Source organism: Rattus norvegicus, chromosome 3 (assembly GCF_036323735.1).
Source record: "Rattus norvegicus strain BN/NHsdMcwi chromosome 3, GRCr8, whole genome shotgun sequence".
Classification (NCBI taxonomy): Eukaryota; Metazoa; Chordata; class Mammalia; order Rodentia; family Muridae; genus Rattus; species Rattus norvegicus.
The window spans coordinates 98,362,410-98,377,390 of record NC_086021.1 but is presented as its reverse complement, the minus strand read 5'-3'; the positions used below and the strand labels follow the sequence as shown (position 1 = coordinate 98,377,390).

At 56.0% G+C, this 14,981-nt stretch overlaps 1 protein-coding gene across 8 annotated transcripts in view; it reads left to right on the top strand.

The window, feature by feature from the left end:
- Positions 1 to 14,981, top strand: part of Dgkz (diacylglycerol kinase zeta) — a 42,044-nt gene that overhangs the window by 24,457 nt on the left and 2,606 nt on the right. For 4 of the 8 annotated variants that reach the window (NM_001415152.1, NM_031143.3, XM_017592062.3 and 1 more), the window contains exons 2-25: positions 6,179 to 6,287; positions 6,567 to 6,662; positions 6,933 to 7,010; positions 8,179 to 8,235; positions 8,566 to 8,634; positions 9,372 to 9,443; positions 9,535 to 9,651; positions 9,737 to 9,808; positions 10,067 to 10,162; positions 10,410 to 10,492; positions 10,589 to 10,649; positions 10,739 to 10,852; positions 10,945 to 11,085; positions 11,616 to 11,694; positions 11,846 to 11,901; positions 12,020 to 12,082; positions 12,176 to 12,249; positions 12,328 to 12,439; positions 12,744 to 12,943; positions 13,205 to 13,305; positions 13,412 to 13,491; positions 13,584 to 13,653; positions 13,796 to 13,836; positions 14,370 to 14,509. In NM_001415152.1, the coding sequence (NP_001402081.1) occupies positions 6,179 to 6,287; positions 6,567 to 6,662; positions 6,933 to 7,010; positions 8,179 to 8,235; positions 8,566 to 8,634; positions 9,372 to 9,443; positions 9,535 to 9,651; positions 9,737 to 9,808; positions 10,067 to 10,162; positions 10,410 to 10,492; positions 10,589 to 10,649; positions 10,739 to 10,852; positions 10,945 to 11,085; positions 11,616 to 11,694; positions 11,846 to 11,901; positions 12,020 to 12,082; positions 12,176 to 12,249; positions 12,328 to 12,439; positions 12,744 to 12,943; positions 13,205 to 13,305; positions 13,412 to 13,491; positions 13,584 to 13,653; positions 13,796 to 13,836; positions 14,370 to 14,509 (2,181 nt within the window). Of the gene's footprint in view, positions 1 to 301; positions 5,882 to 6,178; positions 6,288 to 6,566; positions 6,663 to 6,932; positions 7,011 to 8,178; positions 8,236 to 8,565; positions 8,635 to 9,371; positions 9,444 to 9,534; positions 9,652 to 9,736; positions 9,809 to 10,066; positions 10,163 to 10,409; positions 10,493 to 10,588; positions 10,650 to 10,738; positions 10,853 to 10,944; positions 11,194 to 11,615; positions 11,695 to 11,845; positions 11,902 to 12,019; positions 12,083 to 12,175; positions 12,250 to 12,327; positions 12,440 to 12,743; positions 12,944 to 13,204; positions 13,306 to 13,411; positions 13,492 to 13,583; positions 13,654 to 13,795; positions 13,837 to 14,369; positions 14,510 to 14,981 lie in introns of those variants that run through there. The other 4 variants (XM_006234594.5, XM_063284642.1, XM_039105924.2 and 1 more) reach the window with 4 other exon arrangements.

Here is a 14,981-nt window from a genome sequence, read left to right as displayed (position 1 = left end):
ATTTTTGCGGTTGTTTTGTCTGGAACCAGTGTGCTTAGCTGTCCAAGACCCCATAAAACCTGTCCCATGGACATAGGAGGACAGTGATTGTCTCCTTTTCCTTAACAGGGGGGCCGCTCCTGCCCTTCTATATACCTTGTCTCCCTCATGCAGACACTGTGTGGGCTGGCCTGATACTGAAGGAAAGAGTGTATTGATGGCTGTCACTGGGCCTGGCTTAGGACGCAGGGAGAGAGGTGCCAGGAGGCCAGGCTTCAGTGCCTGTTCTTGTGCACCGCCCACCCTCCCACCCACTGCCTGCCGCCTGCCTGCTATAGGGCCAGGAGCCACCACTGGGAGAGGAAGTGCAGTCGGTTACCAATTGGGCTATTTTCATAACGGTTGTCTCCAGCTTGGGGGAGGGTAGTGAGGGGGAGGGGGCAGAGACACAGCCACTGCAGCCAGCTCTCCAAACTAGGACTTGCTCTGCAGAGTCCGCAATCCAAGCAAACTGGAGCAAGAGCGGAGGCGCCTGGGACCCCAGTCCCCACCTGCTTGTCCACCTCTTGCCTGCTGCCTTGCCTTCCAGATCAGGTCAAAGGGGAGGGGGGGTCCCCTCTCTTCCTTACCTCCTGTTCCCTTCTTTGACTGTCTGGGTGGATTTGGGGAGGGTAGATCAGGGCAGACCCAGGCACCACCATCTCTAGATAAGGGCTTTCCTTGCCAGCCCTCCGTCAGTCTGATGGGAGAGGAACAGGGCCTGATGGGCCCCCCATGCCCAGGCTGACACCCTGAAAGAAACACTTGGCTCTCTGATGGCTCTCTTACCCTTCAGCCCTGGCCCACCCATTCACCTGCATGTTGTCCTCGTTGTGTTTGGAGCAGAGTCTCTTTAGTGAGGAGACTTGGTGAAGTCCACTTCCTGCCTGACCGCCCAGGCTAGCCTAGATGAGCTGGCTGCCTTCTCAGCTCTCCTCTCTTCCCCTGACCCCTGGGGCTGTGGGAGTCAGGCAGCCAGGGCTGGCTTCTGACAAGCAGTCCCTCTGACGGGCCAGGCGGGCCCTCCTGGAACTGCGAGAGTACAGGTGCCCTACCCCAGGCCAGCCTTCATGGAACAGAGGCCTGTAGAATCCACCCTTCCCATGGCGTGAAGTAGCCACTGTGGCAGGACCCCACTGGTGTCCTATGCCGGTCCCTCTGGAGACGGAGGAGCTCCTGAGGACCAGCCTATTGCCAGGTGCAGAGGGCACTCCTCAGGAGAGGCAGACACCCAGGTGGCATGGCTATGGGGGCTTTGTTCCTCATGTGGTGAGTGGTGGCCACCCTGGGCACTCCCGCTTCCTTTTCTGGGTTCCCACCCCTGCTGTGGGCAGAGACAAACCTCAGGAGGTGGCATGACCACAGGCCCTGCGGTCCTACCATGTCCCAGGTCTGCCAAGTGGCATCAAGTGCTTTCTGTGCATCGTGGCAGTGGAATGCCCACCTCATGCCAGTCTTGGGTGTTGGTGAGCCGTCTTACACATGGGAACGCTGATGGGATGGCTAGTTGACCTGCTGAGGGTGTGGTGGTAGACGCTAGGTCCCGAAGTGCTTGCCTCCTTGCTTCCTTATTCACAGACATGTCTCACGTAGCCCAGGCTGACATTGAGCTTGCTGCACTGTCCAGGACGGCCTTGCCTCCTGCCTCTGCCACCTAAGTGCTAGGGATGACAAGGTCACAGCACTGTGCCAGGGTTGTCATAGCACTGTTTTCCCCCTGCTTGTAGGCAGTCAGCATCAAGAGTGAGGCAGCCTGGCTAGGAGAACAGGGGCCCTTCCTAGCAGGTGGCTGAGGAAGCACATGACAGGGCCTGTCTCACTCATGCCATCCCCCATCTCCCATAGACCCTGTCCTCATCAGGCTCCTGGGGGCCAGCAGGAGATTAATGTGGCCCTCTGAGGCATTTTTATATTGTCCCCCTTGAGTGTGGCTGGCTTCCCCAGACAAACCCAGGAAGCCTAGGAAGTAGCCATTTTGCTGTGCTGCTGGTGTGAAAGCTTTCTGGGGCCTCCCCCATGACCTTTGCTTGTACGGTGTGGTGTGTAGAGGTGTTGAGGGATGGAGGGAGAAGAGGTGACCACTCAGAAGAACCATGGGGGAGCTGCAGGCCCAAACAGCTTCTTTTGTTTGCCTGCCTTTTAGTTGAATTAGTTAATTAAGATGTCTCACCGTGTGGCCTTGACTGTCTTGGTCAACCTCAGAGTCACAGACCCACACACCTCTGCTTCTGAAGTACTGGGACTAAAGGGGTGCCCACCGCACCGAGCTTTTTTTCCCCTTTTGTATTTCTTCTTAAAACAGTTGGTATATACACTGTAGCCCAGGCTGGTCTAGAATTCACTCTGTAGCCTTGGTTGGCTTCACACGTACAGCAATCTTCCTGTCTTGGCTTTCCAAGTGCTGGGGTAGTAGGCATGAACTGCCCAGAGAAGCCTCAGCAGAGATAGGAAGTGAGGAGTCAGGCAGTCTCTGCCAGCAGACCAGTGTTTCTATGGAGATGAGCTGAACAGGAAGCATGGGACCAGCAGGAGGGGGCAATGGGAGCCCAGTGGTGTTGGGGTGTTAGTATCCCTCAGGAGAACTTGCTGTAAGATGTTAACTAGTCCTAACAGTCTTCTTAGATAAACAGGGAAGCTGAGGCAGGCCTGTGGTGCATGGCCATTTGCACTGGGTTGGCCTTGCGCTGCACTGGGAGAGGAGACTGGTTACAGGTGTGCCTTGGAGCTTCCAGCAGTGTGTGGGTCCTGAAGTTGTGCATGTAAGCTGCCATATGTCCTAACAAGGGCTGCTTCCTTCTTGTCTTGTCATGCAGGTCTAGGACAGCAGGGAGGGCCCAGCCTTTACCACTGACCAGAGAGCATAGCACCACTTCCCCCACACTAACTGTGGCCTTTTGTTTTCTGGGTGACACTAGCTAGCATCAGGCAGCGTGATGGTCTGGGTGACTAATCTCCTCCAGACTAGGCAGCTGTCACAGTGGCCTGAGCAGACTGCTGGGGAGAGCTGACACCCTAGGGGGGAGCTGGCAAGCGAGTGCCCTGGCACAGCAGGCAGCTAGGCCTGCAAGTTCCTCTTTCTGGGACAGAAAATGGACCCTAACTCAAATGGCCTAGGCTGGCTGGCTGTGTGACCCCCGGCTTCTCTTGCCACTTTCTTATAGTGGAGCTGTGGTCCTGCCTCCCTCAGAGGACTCTCTGGTAGGGGCGGTGAGATGGTGGAGGGCTCATCCATGGTCTGGCACAGAGTAACACTGATGGGTGTTAATACTGTGGGCCCTTTCTCTAACTGTCTCCCCTCCATCCAGGGTCCAACATCTGCTCCACACTCTCTGCCTGTGGGCTTTGTGTTTGCTACTCTTGTGCCTTAGCCTCCTCATCTGGTGTTCTCTCTCTCTCTCTCTCTCTCTCTCTCTCTCTCTCTCTCTCTCTCTCCCTCTTTCCCCCCATCTCTGTCTCCCCTCCACCCCCATATCTGTTATCTGTGTCTGTCTCCCTCTCTTTTTCTCCTCTCCCATCCTCTGTGTGTGTGTGTGTGTGTGTGTGTGTGTGTGTGTGTGGTGTGTGGTGTGTGGTGTGTGGTGTGTGTGGTATATGTGTGTGTATGTGTGTGTGTGTGTGTGTGGTATGTGTGTGTGTGTAGGTGTATGTGTGGTGTGTGTGTGTGTTGTGTGGTGTGTGTGTGTGGTGTGTGTGTGTGGTGTGTGTGTGTGTGTGTGCGTGTGTACATAGTGGATCCCATAAATGAAAGCTGGATGAAGTGAGCCCTCTTTTGCCAGTGTCTGCTCTTCTGTCTCTGGAACTCACCTCCTGTCCAGTCTCCATGTTGCTTTCCTAGCACAGCTACCCCCTGCACGGATTGCAGGAACTCTGTTCCCTGGACTCCCTTCTTTCTCTACTTCGCCCTATACTGGCTCTAACGCCACCTGCCAAGAGTAGATGGAAGGCTTAGAGCAGGCGCTGCACATATCAGGTGGACCTGTGCTGCGAGGCCGTCCTCTCAGACCGCCCTTCCTCTTGCTGAGTGCTCTGGGCTTCAGCCAGGCCTCAGTGGGCAGAATTGTGTGTCATCCGGCAGTTCTCGTCCATGGCTGTGACTTGGGCCTCCTTGGCTGCTCTTTGGAGCTATCACCCTCAGCCGGCTGGGGGCTTCCTGCCATTCCTCAAGAGGTGTGAGCACAGAAGCTTGATCCAGTGGCCTGGGAAGGAGGAAGGCTAGACCAGGGAGTCGGTAAAAGGAATAGGCGTCTAGATGGCGTGCATGGCCCAGTACACACCAAGGATAGCGATGCTGGTCCCTGCTTTCTGCAGGAGGCAGTATGGGCCATCTCAAGCATAGACTTGTGAGCCTGGGGATAGTGTGGTGCACTGGGTCCTCCACAGGAAAGCTAAGGGATTTGGGGGCCTCACACCTTGGATAGCCACACTCCATCCAATCTTTGGAATGGTGAGGCAGTACCAGAAAGTTCTTAGGGATGTGTGTACAAGGCATCTAGCTTCAGCGTTCTCTTAGCCCAAACCCCTTACTGCATCCCCCACCTAAGACAATAACGCTCTTGGGGGCAGGGCATGCATTCCCAACTCTCTGAAAGTCAGCTCTCCCAGGGACTGAGCACAAGGTTGGGGCTGAGTACAGGGATTGTATCAGGACTCAGAGCCTTCCGAGAGAGCCCACGTTTATTGTCTTTGCTTAGTTGCACTGTATCCCAGGAGAGGAACCCAACCTGTTCATGTAGGGGCAAAAGGAAGGCCAGGTGAGAGGGAAATGCCTAGAGCCCTGTAGTCTACCCGGGCAGAGCCTGGCTCCCACATTACCTTTTGTTTCTATTCCTGGCACAGCAGATGAAGCCCCTTAGGCTCAGGTCTCAGTTGTTTCTAGTCTGGGTAGGGAAAGCCTCATTTCCTGAAAACTGGGGTAGCATCTAGGGAATGCTAGCTGAGAACAGTGTTTGCTCTCTATCCAGTAACTGTGAGCCTGGGCTCCCCTGCTCTCCCTGGTACCTTCAAGTTCTTTTCACGGAGGCCAGAGTGTCCTCATCCTTAACATCTCTGTGCCCCTTCTTTGCCTATGGGCCTCAGCTTGGCCCAGCTCCTGACACTTGCAGTCTGTATGCTCAACAGCCCCTGGCATGGAGACCTTCTTTAGGAAGCATTTCCAGCGAAAGGCACCAGGCCCTGGAGAGAGGCAGCGGAGGTCCAGTGGCATGGGGCTGCCCACAGGCAAAGCTCGGCGCCGCTCCCCTGCAGGGCAGGCCTCGTCTTCACTGGCCCAGAGGCGCCGCTCCAGTGCACAGCTCCAGGGCTGTTTTCCCAGCTGCGGGGTGGGCACAAGAGGTGCCAGCCGCAGGCGCTCCAGCACTGCACCCCCTACCTGCAATCCCCGCTTCATGGTGGATGTGGTGCCAACCCTACAGCCTGCCACTGTTGGGGCCCAGCTTCTGGGTGCACCCCTGCTGTTGGCTGGGCTCATGAGCATGAAGGAGGAGGAGGAAGGGGCCCAGGAGGGAGACGAGACAGCTGAGGTATCAAGTGATGCCAAGCCAGGTACCAGGACCACGCCCTTCTCACACCAGGGCTCCTGGCCATTGCTTCCCATGCCTCGCTGCCTGCGCCGAGCCTCCTCATACCTGCTCCCTGCTGATGTGGAGTGTGGCCATACTCTTTGGGGCCTGCATGGCCACTATCGTCGCCTCAGCCAGCGGTGGCCCTCAGGCCAGCACCCTGGTCTTGGAGGCCGAAGCCCAAGAGTCTCGGGCGCTGCAGCAGGTCCCATGATCCCAGCCCGGGTGCGCCCGCTGTCTCGCAGACGCCAGGTAGCTCTAAGGCGGAAGTCAGCTGGACCCCAGCCCTGGAACACCCTGCTTATGTAGGTATAACAGTAGTCTGCAGGGCGAGTGGTGAAGCCTCCCCGGGGTCTGGCTCAGAGTGAGGACTTTGAAGCTCTGCCCAGCCTGGGGGGAGACTACTTGGAAGCAGCTCTGGGTAGTGCCTAAGAGGAGGTGCATCTCCCGTAAGCGCCTCAAGGCACCCGAGCTTCTGTGGGTTTCTCTATCTTGTACTCTGTGAAAGTCATGGGAGGCAGTTTTTCTGGGTAGTAGGACAGGAAGTAGAGTTAGCAAGCACCCAGCTGGCTCTGGGGCTTCAGCTGTCCCCCTTTCTGTAGGAAAGCCATCACCAAGTCGGGCCTCCAGCACCTGGCACCCCCTCCTCCCACGCCTGGGGCCCCGTGCGGTGAATCTGAGCGGCAGATCCGGAGTACTGTGGACTGGAGTGTGAGTATCTGTGTACTAGGCAAGGCAGGAAGCGCAAATACTGCCTGGTGCCAGTTGCTGCTGGGCTCTGCTCCTCCCAAGCAATCAGAACCCACGGCTTGTGGGGCAACTGGGAGAAAAGCCCCATGAAGCAGCAGCCTGCGAGCCAGGCTTAACGGTGTTTATAAAACAGGAGAGGAGAGCAAATTGTGGTGGGTTAGAGCAGGCTTGAGAGGTGGATGATGGGAGGGTAGGGGTGGCGGGTGGGTAAGTGCTAAGCCTGCTCATCCCACGGTTTAGGAGTCAGCAGCGTATGGGGAGCACATCTGGTTTGAGACCAACGTGTCCGGAGATTTCTGCTATGTCGGGGAGCAGTACTGTGTAGCTAAGATGCTGGTGAGTGAGCTCCGTGGGACCTGCTGCCCCCTGGTGGTGTAGCAGAGTCTAGACCCGCAAGGCAGCAACTGCAGCCCTTGGTGGGCACTGCTCCTACCTGGTTGCACTTGCGGTGGGCTGCTCCAGGGTGAGGAGAAGAGGGTTTTGTCTGATGACAAGTACTGGGACTGGAACCCCATACATAAAAAACAAGGTATTTGGTCTCCCTGAGATGATATCTAGGGTGGTGTTACCTGATGTCGCAGGCCCTCCCCTCTTTCTGTCTTGCAGCCGAAGTCAGCGCCCAGAAGAAAGTGTGCAGCCTGTAAGATCGTGGTGCATACCCCTTGCATCGGGCAGCTGGAAAAGGTGCGTGCGGCTGCTCAGCCTTTCTTGCCCTCCCCTCGGAATGCTGAAGTCCTCTTGATATACACACTCACGTATCTCCATGCACATACACGTACACAAGTTCAGGTTGCCAGGAATGACCGAGCAAGCATAGTGACCAAGTATCGGAGTCAAATGCACACATTTGAACCCCGCCTCCCCACTGGATAGCTCTTGTACCCTATTCCCAAGAATGAGAATGACCTAGAAGTGAGGCTCACTGACTGTTACCTAACGGCATGAATAACAGTGATGTCCAGCGTCCCGTTTTTATCCCGCCCCGCCTAACGTTCAGAAGGAGCCACTGCGAGCTGGGGATATAGGAGTTGCCTTGCGTGTGCAATGTCCTAGCTTCAGTTCTCCGTTCTAGAAAAGGAAAACAAACTTGCCAAACTTTTTCCTGGCACCACACCTCAGGTTTGACTGAGCTCACCTGTGCCTCTTAACGTGCTACCCCTGTAAAACTCTTTACCCAGGACCGTTAAGTGTGTCTGGGAGGTGGGGGTGGGTGGCAGAGAGGAATGGCAGACCAGGGCTTAGGTGGCAGGGAATAGCCCTGGCATGGGAGACAGGAGCTCTGGGGCCTGCAGAAGTCAGGACATCATGTGTCTTTAGGAGCAGAAATGCCCTGAGCAAGGTTGGTTTAGGCCGACTTCTCTAGTCCCTGAATTGTACAGTGAGGCTTTCTTGTGGCTCTTCTGAGACTGAAGCAGGTACTTTGTGGGAAAGAAAAATAAAGAAGTACCACATACTGGGATAGTGGGGGATGCCTGCAATCCTAGCTTTTGGAAGGCAATATGATGTCTTCAAGTTTAAAGCCAGTCTGGTTTATGTAGAGAATTCTTGGACAACCAGCCAGAGCACTAGTGCATATGCTCTCTCGCACTCTCGTTCTCTCTCTCTCTCTCTCTCTCTCTCTCTGTCTCTCTCTCTCTGTCTCTCTCTCTCTCTCTCTCTGTCTCTCTCTGTCTCTCTCTCTCTCTCTGTGTGTGTGTGTGTGTGTGTGTGTGTGTGTGTGTGTGTGTGTGTGCGTGCGCGCGCGCGCGTGCTCTTGGAAGGATTTGGGATTCTACTTGCCTGTGAGGTTGACTCTAGGTGACTGTCCAAAAGAAGACTCTGACATTTTGATGGTTACTGCAATGTTTCACAGATCAATTTCCGCTGTAAGCCATCCTTCCGTGAATCAGGCTCCAGGAATGTCCGTGAGGTAAATGTCCAGGACAGCAGTAAGGAGCATTGAGGCCCAGGCTCCTAAGGGATCTCTGCAGTTCCCTACGATTACCACCAGGGGGGTCAGCTCCTAGGCTGAGGTTCTGGGGTCACCCACAGGGAAAGTCAGCTGTCCTGTCTACAGATAGGAAGGGTTCCACATGTGTATTAAGGGATTCAACCTTCCCTCCAGACTACAGGGCTCATTCCCCCGTGGAGTCCCTTTCATGTCATTACAAGGGACTGCAGAGGGCTTTTTGTGGACTGAGTTCAGGGCCGTATCTGTCCAACCCTCACCCATTCCCATGACCTTTCTGTCTTCCTCCAGCCAACCTTCGTAAGACACCACTGGGTCCACAGGCGACGCCAGGATGGCAAGTGTCGGCACTGTGGGAAGGTAAGGGCCCTGCCCGAGGACACCAGCTACACACTGCCCACTGGTCCTGTGTGTCCAGTGTGATCACTGACAACAGCTCTTGAGTGGAGTCTTGGGTTTGCTGTCATTCATTCAGCCCCAAGCCTTCTGGATGTGCCATTGCTCTTTGAGTTAAGCAAGGGATGGATTGTTTTCTTCTGATTTAGGGTGTATTATGGCCAGGGGCCCTTTGAGAACCATATGACCTTTCATTCATCAATTCAGTAGCACTCAGGGAGTGTTATGGGTGATGCCCTGAGATGGCAGCAGGCCCCTGCCTCCTAGGACAGTGGCTTGTGCGCTGTTCAGGACAGTCCCCATACAGCACTGGTGCTTGTCTGTCTCCCTCAGTACAACAGGCTCTCAGAATGCAGGAGCTCATTCCTCCACTTTTTTCCCCCAGTGCCCTACACATAGTAGCCCTTGATAATGATTTCTAGATAGGGTGTGGATATAGCAGGACATAATGGCTCAGTGGTTAGAAGCACTGACTATCCTTCCAGAGGTCCTGAGTTCAAATCCCAGCAACTACATGGTGGCTCACAACCATCTGTAATGGGATCTGATGCCCTCTTCTGGTAGATAGACAGATAGCGCGATCTTTTTTTTTTTTTTTAAGAGTATGCTTGTTTTTCCTGGGTGAGGGATGGTTGGCAACAGCAGCATAGCTAGGTCTCTGCTAGGCCACCTTGTCCCCTAGCCACCCTGTCCTCCCTCAGGGCTTCCAGCAGAAGTTCACCTTCCACAGCAAAGAGATCGTAGCTATCAGCTGTTCCTGGTGCAAACAGGCGGTAAGTGGACCCTGTGGGCCTGTGCTGGGCATCTGTTGGGTCCCCAGACTTACCTTGATACAGCTCAGCCTCGCCCATGGCTGTCTTCCAGTACCACAGCAAGGTGTCCTGCTTCATGCTGCAGCAGATTGAGGAGCCCTGTTCCCTAGGGGTGCATGCAGCCGTGGTCATCCCACCCACCTGGATCCTACGGGCCCGGAGGCCCCAGGTGAGGCTTTCCTTTTCTCTTCACACATTCCCCCATGGGACCTATCAGTCACACCCAGTCACCCACATCCTTCATTCCTTTGCAGAACACCCTCAAGGCCAGCAAGAAGAAAAAGAGAGCATCCTTCAAAAGGAGATCCAGTAAGAAAGGACCTGAGGTAAGACCTGGGCTGGGGGGGTTGGGACCAGGAACTGGGGAGGAGAATCTCCGCTATCCAGGCCTTTGGACCATACTACTAGTTTATGCTGGCTCGGGTTGGGCTCCTGGTGTCTCAGGATGTGGGACATCAGCTTTCTTGTTCCCTGTGGAGAGGCCACGGAAGGTCTGATACATGAGGGTGTTCTCACTTGTGGCAGAGATGCTAGGAAGGGTAGGATAGGGCAGGAAAGCACATTAACGGCTCTCTGTCTCCCAGGAAGGCCGCTGGAGACCCTTCATCATCAGGCCCACCCCGTCCCCCCTCATGAAGCCCCTGCTAGTGTTTGTAAACCCCAAGAGTGGGGGTAACCAGGTAAGCACAAACTTTCTGCTCACCGAGAGCCACACATGAGAAGGTGGTGGGTGTTACACCCACCTGCCCGTAATTGTTTTCAGCAACAGTTTATAGCTTTAGCCCCTACCTTGCTTATCTAGGGACCCTGAGAAGACCCTGTCCCATCCCAGCCTTTACTGTATCTGGCTTCCACAGCTGTGTTCCTCTGTTACCTCTGCTAGCTCTTCACCTCAGTCCCCTCATTGTCCCTTGGCTGTCCCTGCAGGGCGCTAAGATCATCCAGTCTTTTCTGTGGTATCTGAACCCCCGGCAAGTCTTCGATCTGAGCCAGGGAGGACCCAGGGAAGCGTGAGTGCTCGCCGGATTCTCTGGGGGGACAGGGGGCTACAAGGCTCTGATTGTGGCGCATGTCTCCTGACTCTCTACCTGTCTTCCCCGGCCCAGGCTGGAAATGTACCGCAAAGTCCATAATTTGAGGATTCTGGCTTGCGGGGGTGATGGCACGGTGAGTCCTGTGAGCCGGGCTCAGGCCTGACGCATCATCACTCCTCCTTCTCAGGCCTGCCTGACCCACTTTGTTCTGCCTTCCTCCAGGTTGGCTGGATTCTTTCCACCCTAGACCAGCTGCGCTTAAAACCACCACCTCCTGTGGCCATCCTGCCCCTGGGCACTGGCAATGACCTGGCCCGAACTCTCAACTGGGGTGGGGTAAGTGCCCTTCAGAGCAGGGTTGCCAGGGAGGAGAGGGAGAGGTATCCTTTGACCACAGGGAAAGCTCAGTCCTAGTCTCTCCCCACCAGGGTTACACAGATGAGCCAGTGTCAAAGATCCTTTCCCATGTAGAGGAGGGGAACGTGGTACAGCTGGACCGTTGGGACCTCCGAGCAGAGCCCAACCCTGAGGCAGGGCCTGAGGAGCGAGATGACGGAGCCACTGACCGGGTAGGTCAGCCAAGGACTACGCCAGGTCCACAAGGGGGCGGTTCATGAGTCTGGATTCCCGAGGACCTGGCTGGACTCCACACACCTACTGTTCGGTTCGGAAATATGGCAAGTTTCTAGTCCCTTACCTTCCAGCCTCTTTCTGTCCCAGGAGAATGATACCCACTAAGAGCTGCTTCCTTACGAAGCCTCCTGGCACATACCGGCTGAGGGTCTCCAGTGTACCAGGCTCTGTTCTAAGCGGTGGCAGTACTCGGGCAGTACTTGGTGCAATATGTGGCATCTGGGGACGGAGTGCTACAATGTGAGGACCCAGCAGGGCCTCTGGGGAGCTGCTGTCTCCCTTCCCAGCTGCAGGAGCAGGGCCTCCCAAGCACTGCTGGGGGAAACTTTGAAACACTGTTTACTTGACACAAAGGCCTCTAAGAGTGGTTGGACTGAGCAAGGGCAGTGGGTGCTAATCTTGGCCTTGGAAAGAGTTGACACTTGTGAGTCACCTCTGTCATTTCTACACCTTGACATTTCTCTAGCTGCCCCTGGATGTCTTCAACAACTACTTCAGTCTGGGCTTTGATGCCCACGTCACCCTGGAGTTTCATGAGTCTCGAGGTTAGCATTCTCCTGCAGAAGGGGCCTTGGGAGGCCAGGGCAGGCATGGAAGGTTCAGGAGTGTCAGACTTGGCTCCCTTAGTCTCCTCCCAACCCCAACCTGGGCAGCACCAGCAGTTGATTGACTTTATCACCCCTTGTCTCTCCCCAGAAGCCAACCCAGAGAAGTTCAACAGCCGCTTTCGGAATAAGATGTTCTATGCTGGGGTAAGTCTGGGGCCAGCCAGCCCCCAGCTTCCTGTGTGCAGGTCACAGGAGCCCTATGACTCCGTGGTGAGAGAAGGCCCCTGTCACAAGATGACGGTGTACCCTCTGTCTTCCACAGACGGCCTTCTCTGACTTCCTGATGGGCAGCTCCAAGGACTTAGCCAAGCACATCCGAGTAGTGGTGAGGAGTGAGGAGACACCCATTGGAGGGCCCGGGAGGAGGGAGGTCACCTGGGTACATGTGTTCCCCAACACTCCCTGTTCCTGTGTCCAGTGTGACGGAATGGACCTAACCCCCAAGATTCAGGACCTGAAACCGCAGTGCATAGTCTTTCTGAATATCCCCAGGTGAGGACGGCGGCTCCCGTGGTCTCTGTGTCCCACCCGGCTGAATCCATGCCACAGCCCTTCTGTTGCCCTCCTTAGGTACTGTGCAGGCACCATGCCCTGGGGCCACCCTGGGGAGCACCATGACTTCGAGCCCCAGAGGCACGATGATGGCTACCTCGAGGTCATCGGCTTCACCATGACATCCTTGGTGAGCGGTCCTACTCCTGGGCTGTCTCTACCCTTCCCTTCCCTGGCCAGAGCAGAGCAGTCACGTCAGCTCTTTGCTCTGGTTGAAGGTTACATGCCCTCTGTTCTGTAGTTGGACAGTGACTCCTGCCCTCCCTCCTTTTGCTGTAGGGGAGGGCACTTTTACTGATGAGGGAGTCTTTGATATCTTTCCCTCCATACTGTATTCTGCCCGTCGGTCCCTTCTGTTTGTCCCCTTACCCTCATCTCTGGAAAGAACAGAGCTCGCAGCACCCACACCTGACCTGAGCACCCTGTGCCCACAGGCCGCATTGCAGGTGGGTGGACACGGCGAGCGGCTGACCCAGTGCCGAGAAGTGCTGCTCACCACTGCCAAGGCCATCCCTGTGCAGGTGGATGGTGAACCCTGCAAGCTTGCAGCATCGCGGATTCGAATTGCCCTGCGCAACCAGGCCACTATGGTGCAGAAGGCCAAGCGCCGGAGTACTGCCCCACTGCACAGCGAGTAGGTCCCATGTCAGCCACGGTGTCCAGGGCCCGGAGCCAGGCTCTGCTTTACTTGAGTTTTAGTTTATGACCTGCACAGGGGGACTCATAGTTTGGTTATGTGGCTCCGCGAGAGAGCCCTGCCTTAGCATGTATAAGGCCTTAGGTTGCTCTGGCATCCAAAGTAAAGGATGCCCCTTTTAGTACCTGTCCTGGTGCCCAGCCAAGGGTCGATATCCCAGGCCTTGCTGAGTCCCCTCTCATTGGCCCTGCCCTGCAGTCAGCAGCCAGTTCCTGAGCAGCTGAGGATCCAAGTGAGCAGGGTCAGCATGCACGACTACGAGGCTCTCCATTATGACAAGGAGCAGCTCAAGGAGGCCTGTGAGTGGCTGCAGCATTGGGACAGGGAGGGATGAGCAGCCGCAGTGCTGCCTGGGACATGCACAGGGACATGCAGCCAGCTGCTGAGGGCCTCCCTGTCTTCCAGCTGTGCCTCTGGGTACTGTGGTGGTCCCCGGAGACAGTGACCTAGAGCTCTGCCGAGCCCACATTGAGAGACTCCAGCAGGTAAATAATGGGAGCGAGAAGAAGAGGGGGCACATGAGCTTCACTCCTGGCCTAGCTGTGAGCCACCCTGACCTTTGCTTCTGTATCAACAGGAGCCCGATGGGGCTGGAGCCAAGTCCCCCATGTGCCACCCACTGTCCTCCAAGTGGTGTTTCCTGGACGGTGAGTCTGCCGAGAAGGGTCCTTTCTAGGCCATCCTAGGCCGTCCGGCTAGTGCTCCTCTGGGGGAACCTGGGATAATTAACAGAAGAGTTGGGCTGGGGTAAGGACAGACCTCATTCTCAGCCAGCCGTCTCATCTACAGCCACCACTGCCAGCCGCTTCTACAGGATCGACAGGGCCCAGGTAAGCCTTGCAGGCCTCCTCCACGCACACCTCTGTAGGCAGGCCTCAGAGTTAGAGGCACAAGCCAAGCACGCACACCACAGCCTTATGGCTATAATATACTCACATGCCTGTGGCTGTGGGTCACATGTCCCCACCCTCCAGGAATGCACAGGGATGGCGCCAACAGAAAAAGCTGGCATGCCAAAAAAGGCTCTCTAGGTGGGTGGAAGGGAGGGCCTGGAAGCGCAGCGCTCGCTATCCAGGGAAACAGAGGAAAATAGCCAGGGCAAGATCACCTGGCCCGACAGTGGGGGTAGCTGTTGAGCTGGTGAATGCCACACATAGAGGTCAGGGACCACGTGAAGCAAGAGTGAAAACTAAGGGGTGGGAAGAGGGCCGCCCCCTCCCTGTTGCCTCCCCGGATGTTCTTGGTCAGAGAGGCTTCTCTAGGTCTGCTGCCTTGCTTCTGGCTCCTAACCCCCACCCCCATCACTGGAGACTGAGGACCATGTGCCTGGTACTGACCTTCAGCTCTGTCCCCTCCCCCACAGGAGCACCTCAACTATGTGACGGAGATTGCCCAGGATGAGATTTATATCCTAGACCCAGAGCTGCTGGGTGCATCAGCCCGACCTGACCTCCCTACCCCTACCTCCCCGCTCCCTGCCTCCCCCTGCTCCCCTACACCCGGGTGAGTCCCAGAGCCCCAGAGCCCCCCTAGCCACCTCTCCCCTGGCTTTAAATCCTGTCTGCTGGCTGCAGGCATGGAATTTCCACCAGCAGGAGCACTTAGGAGCGCCAGACTCAGTCCCTCTGCCATCATGCCTCCCACCATCAGGAGCTCTACCCCCACCCCTGCATTCCTGCCTCCAAGCCTGAAAGTACAAGTCCAAACAGGCCACTCCCCAGCCTAGAACCCTCTTCCTAGAAGCTCTTCCATTCCGGGCCTCTCTGAGCCCAGCAGTTTTCCTTGTCTGTTACCACAGTGCCTCCGCCCAGGCTCCTTGGGGTCCCAGGCATCCTCTGGACTTTCGCCCTTACAGTCTCAGACACCCTACCCCCAGCCCATCTTAGCTTGGCTTTTCCCTCTCAGAAGGATCTTTTCCAGGCATGCCACCTGAAGGTTGGAAAGTGTCCACCGCTGCTTGGTCACACTGCCCCGT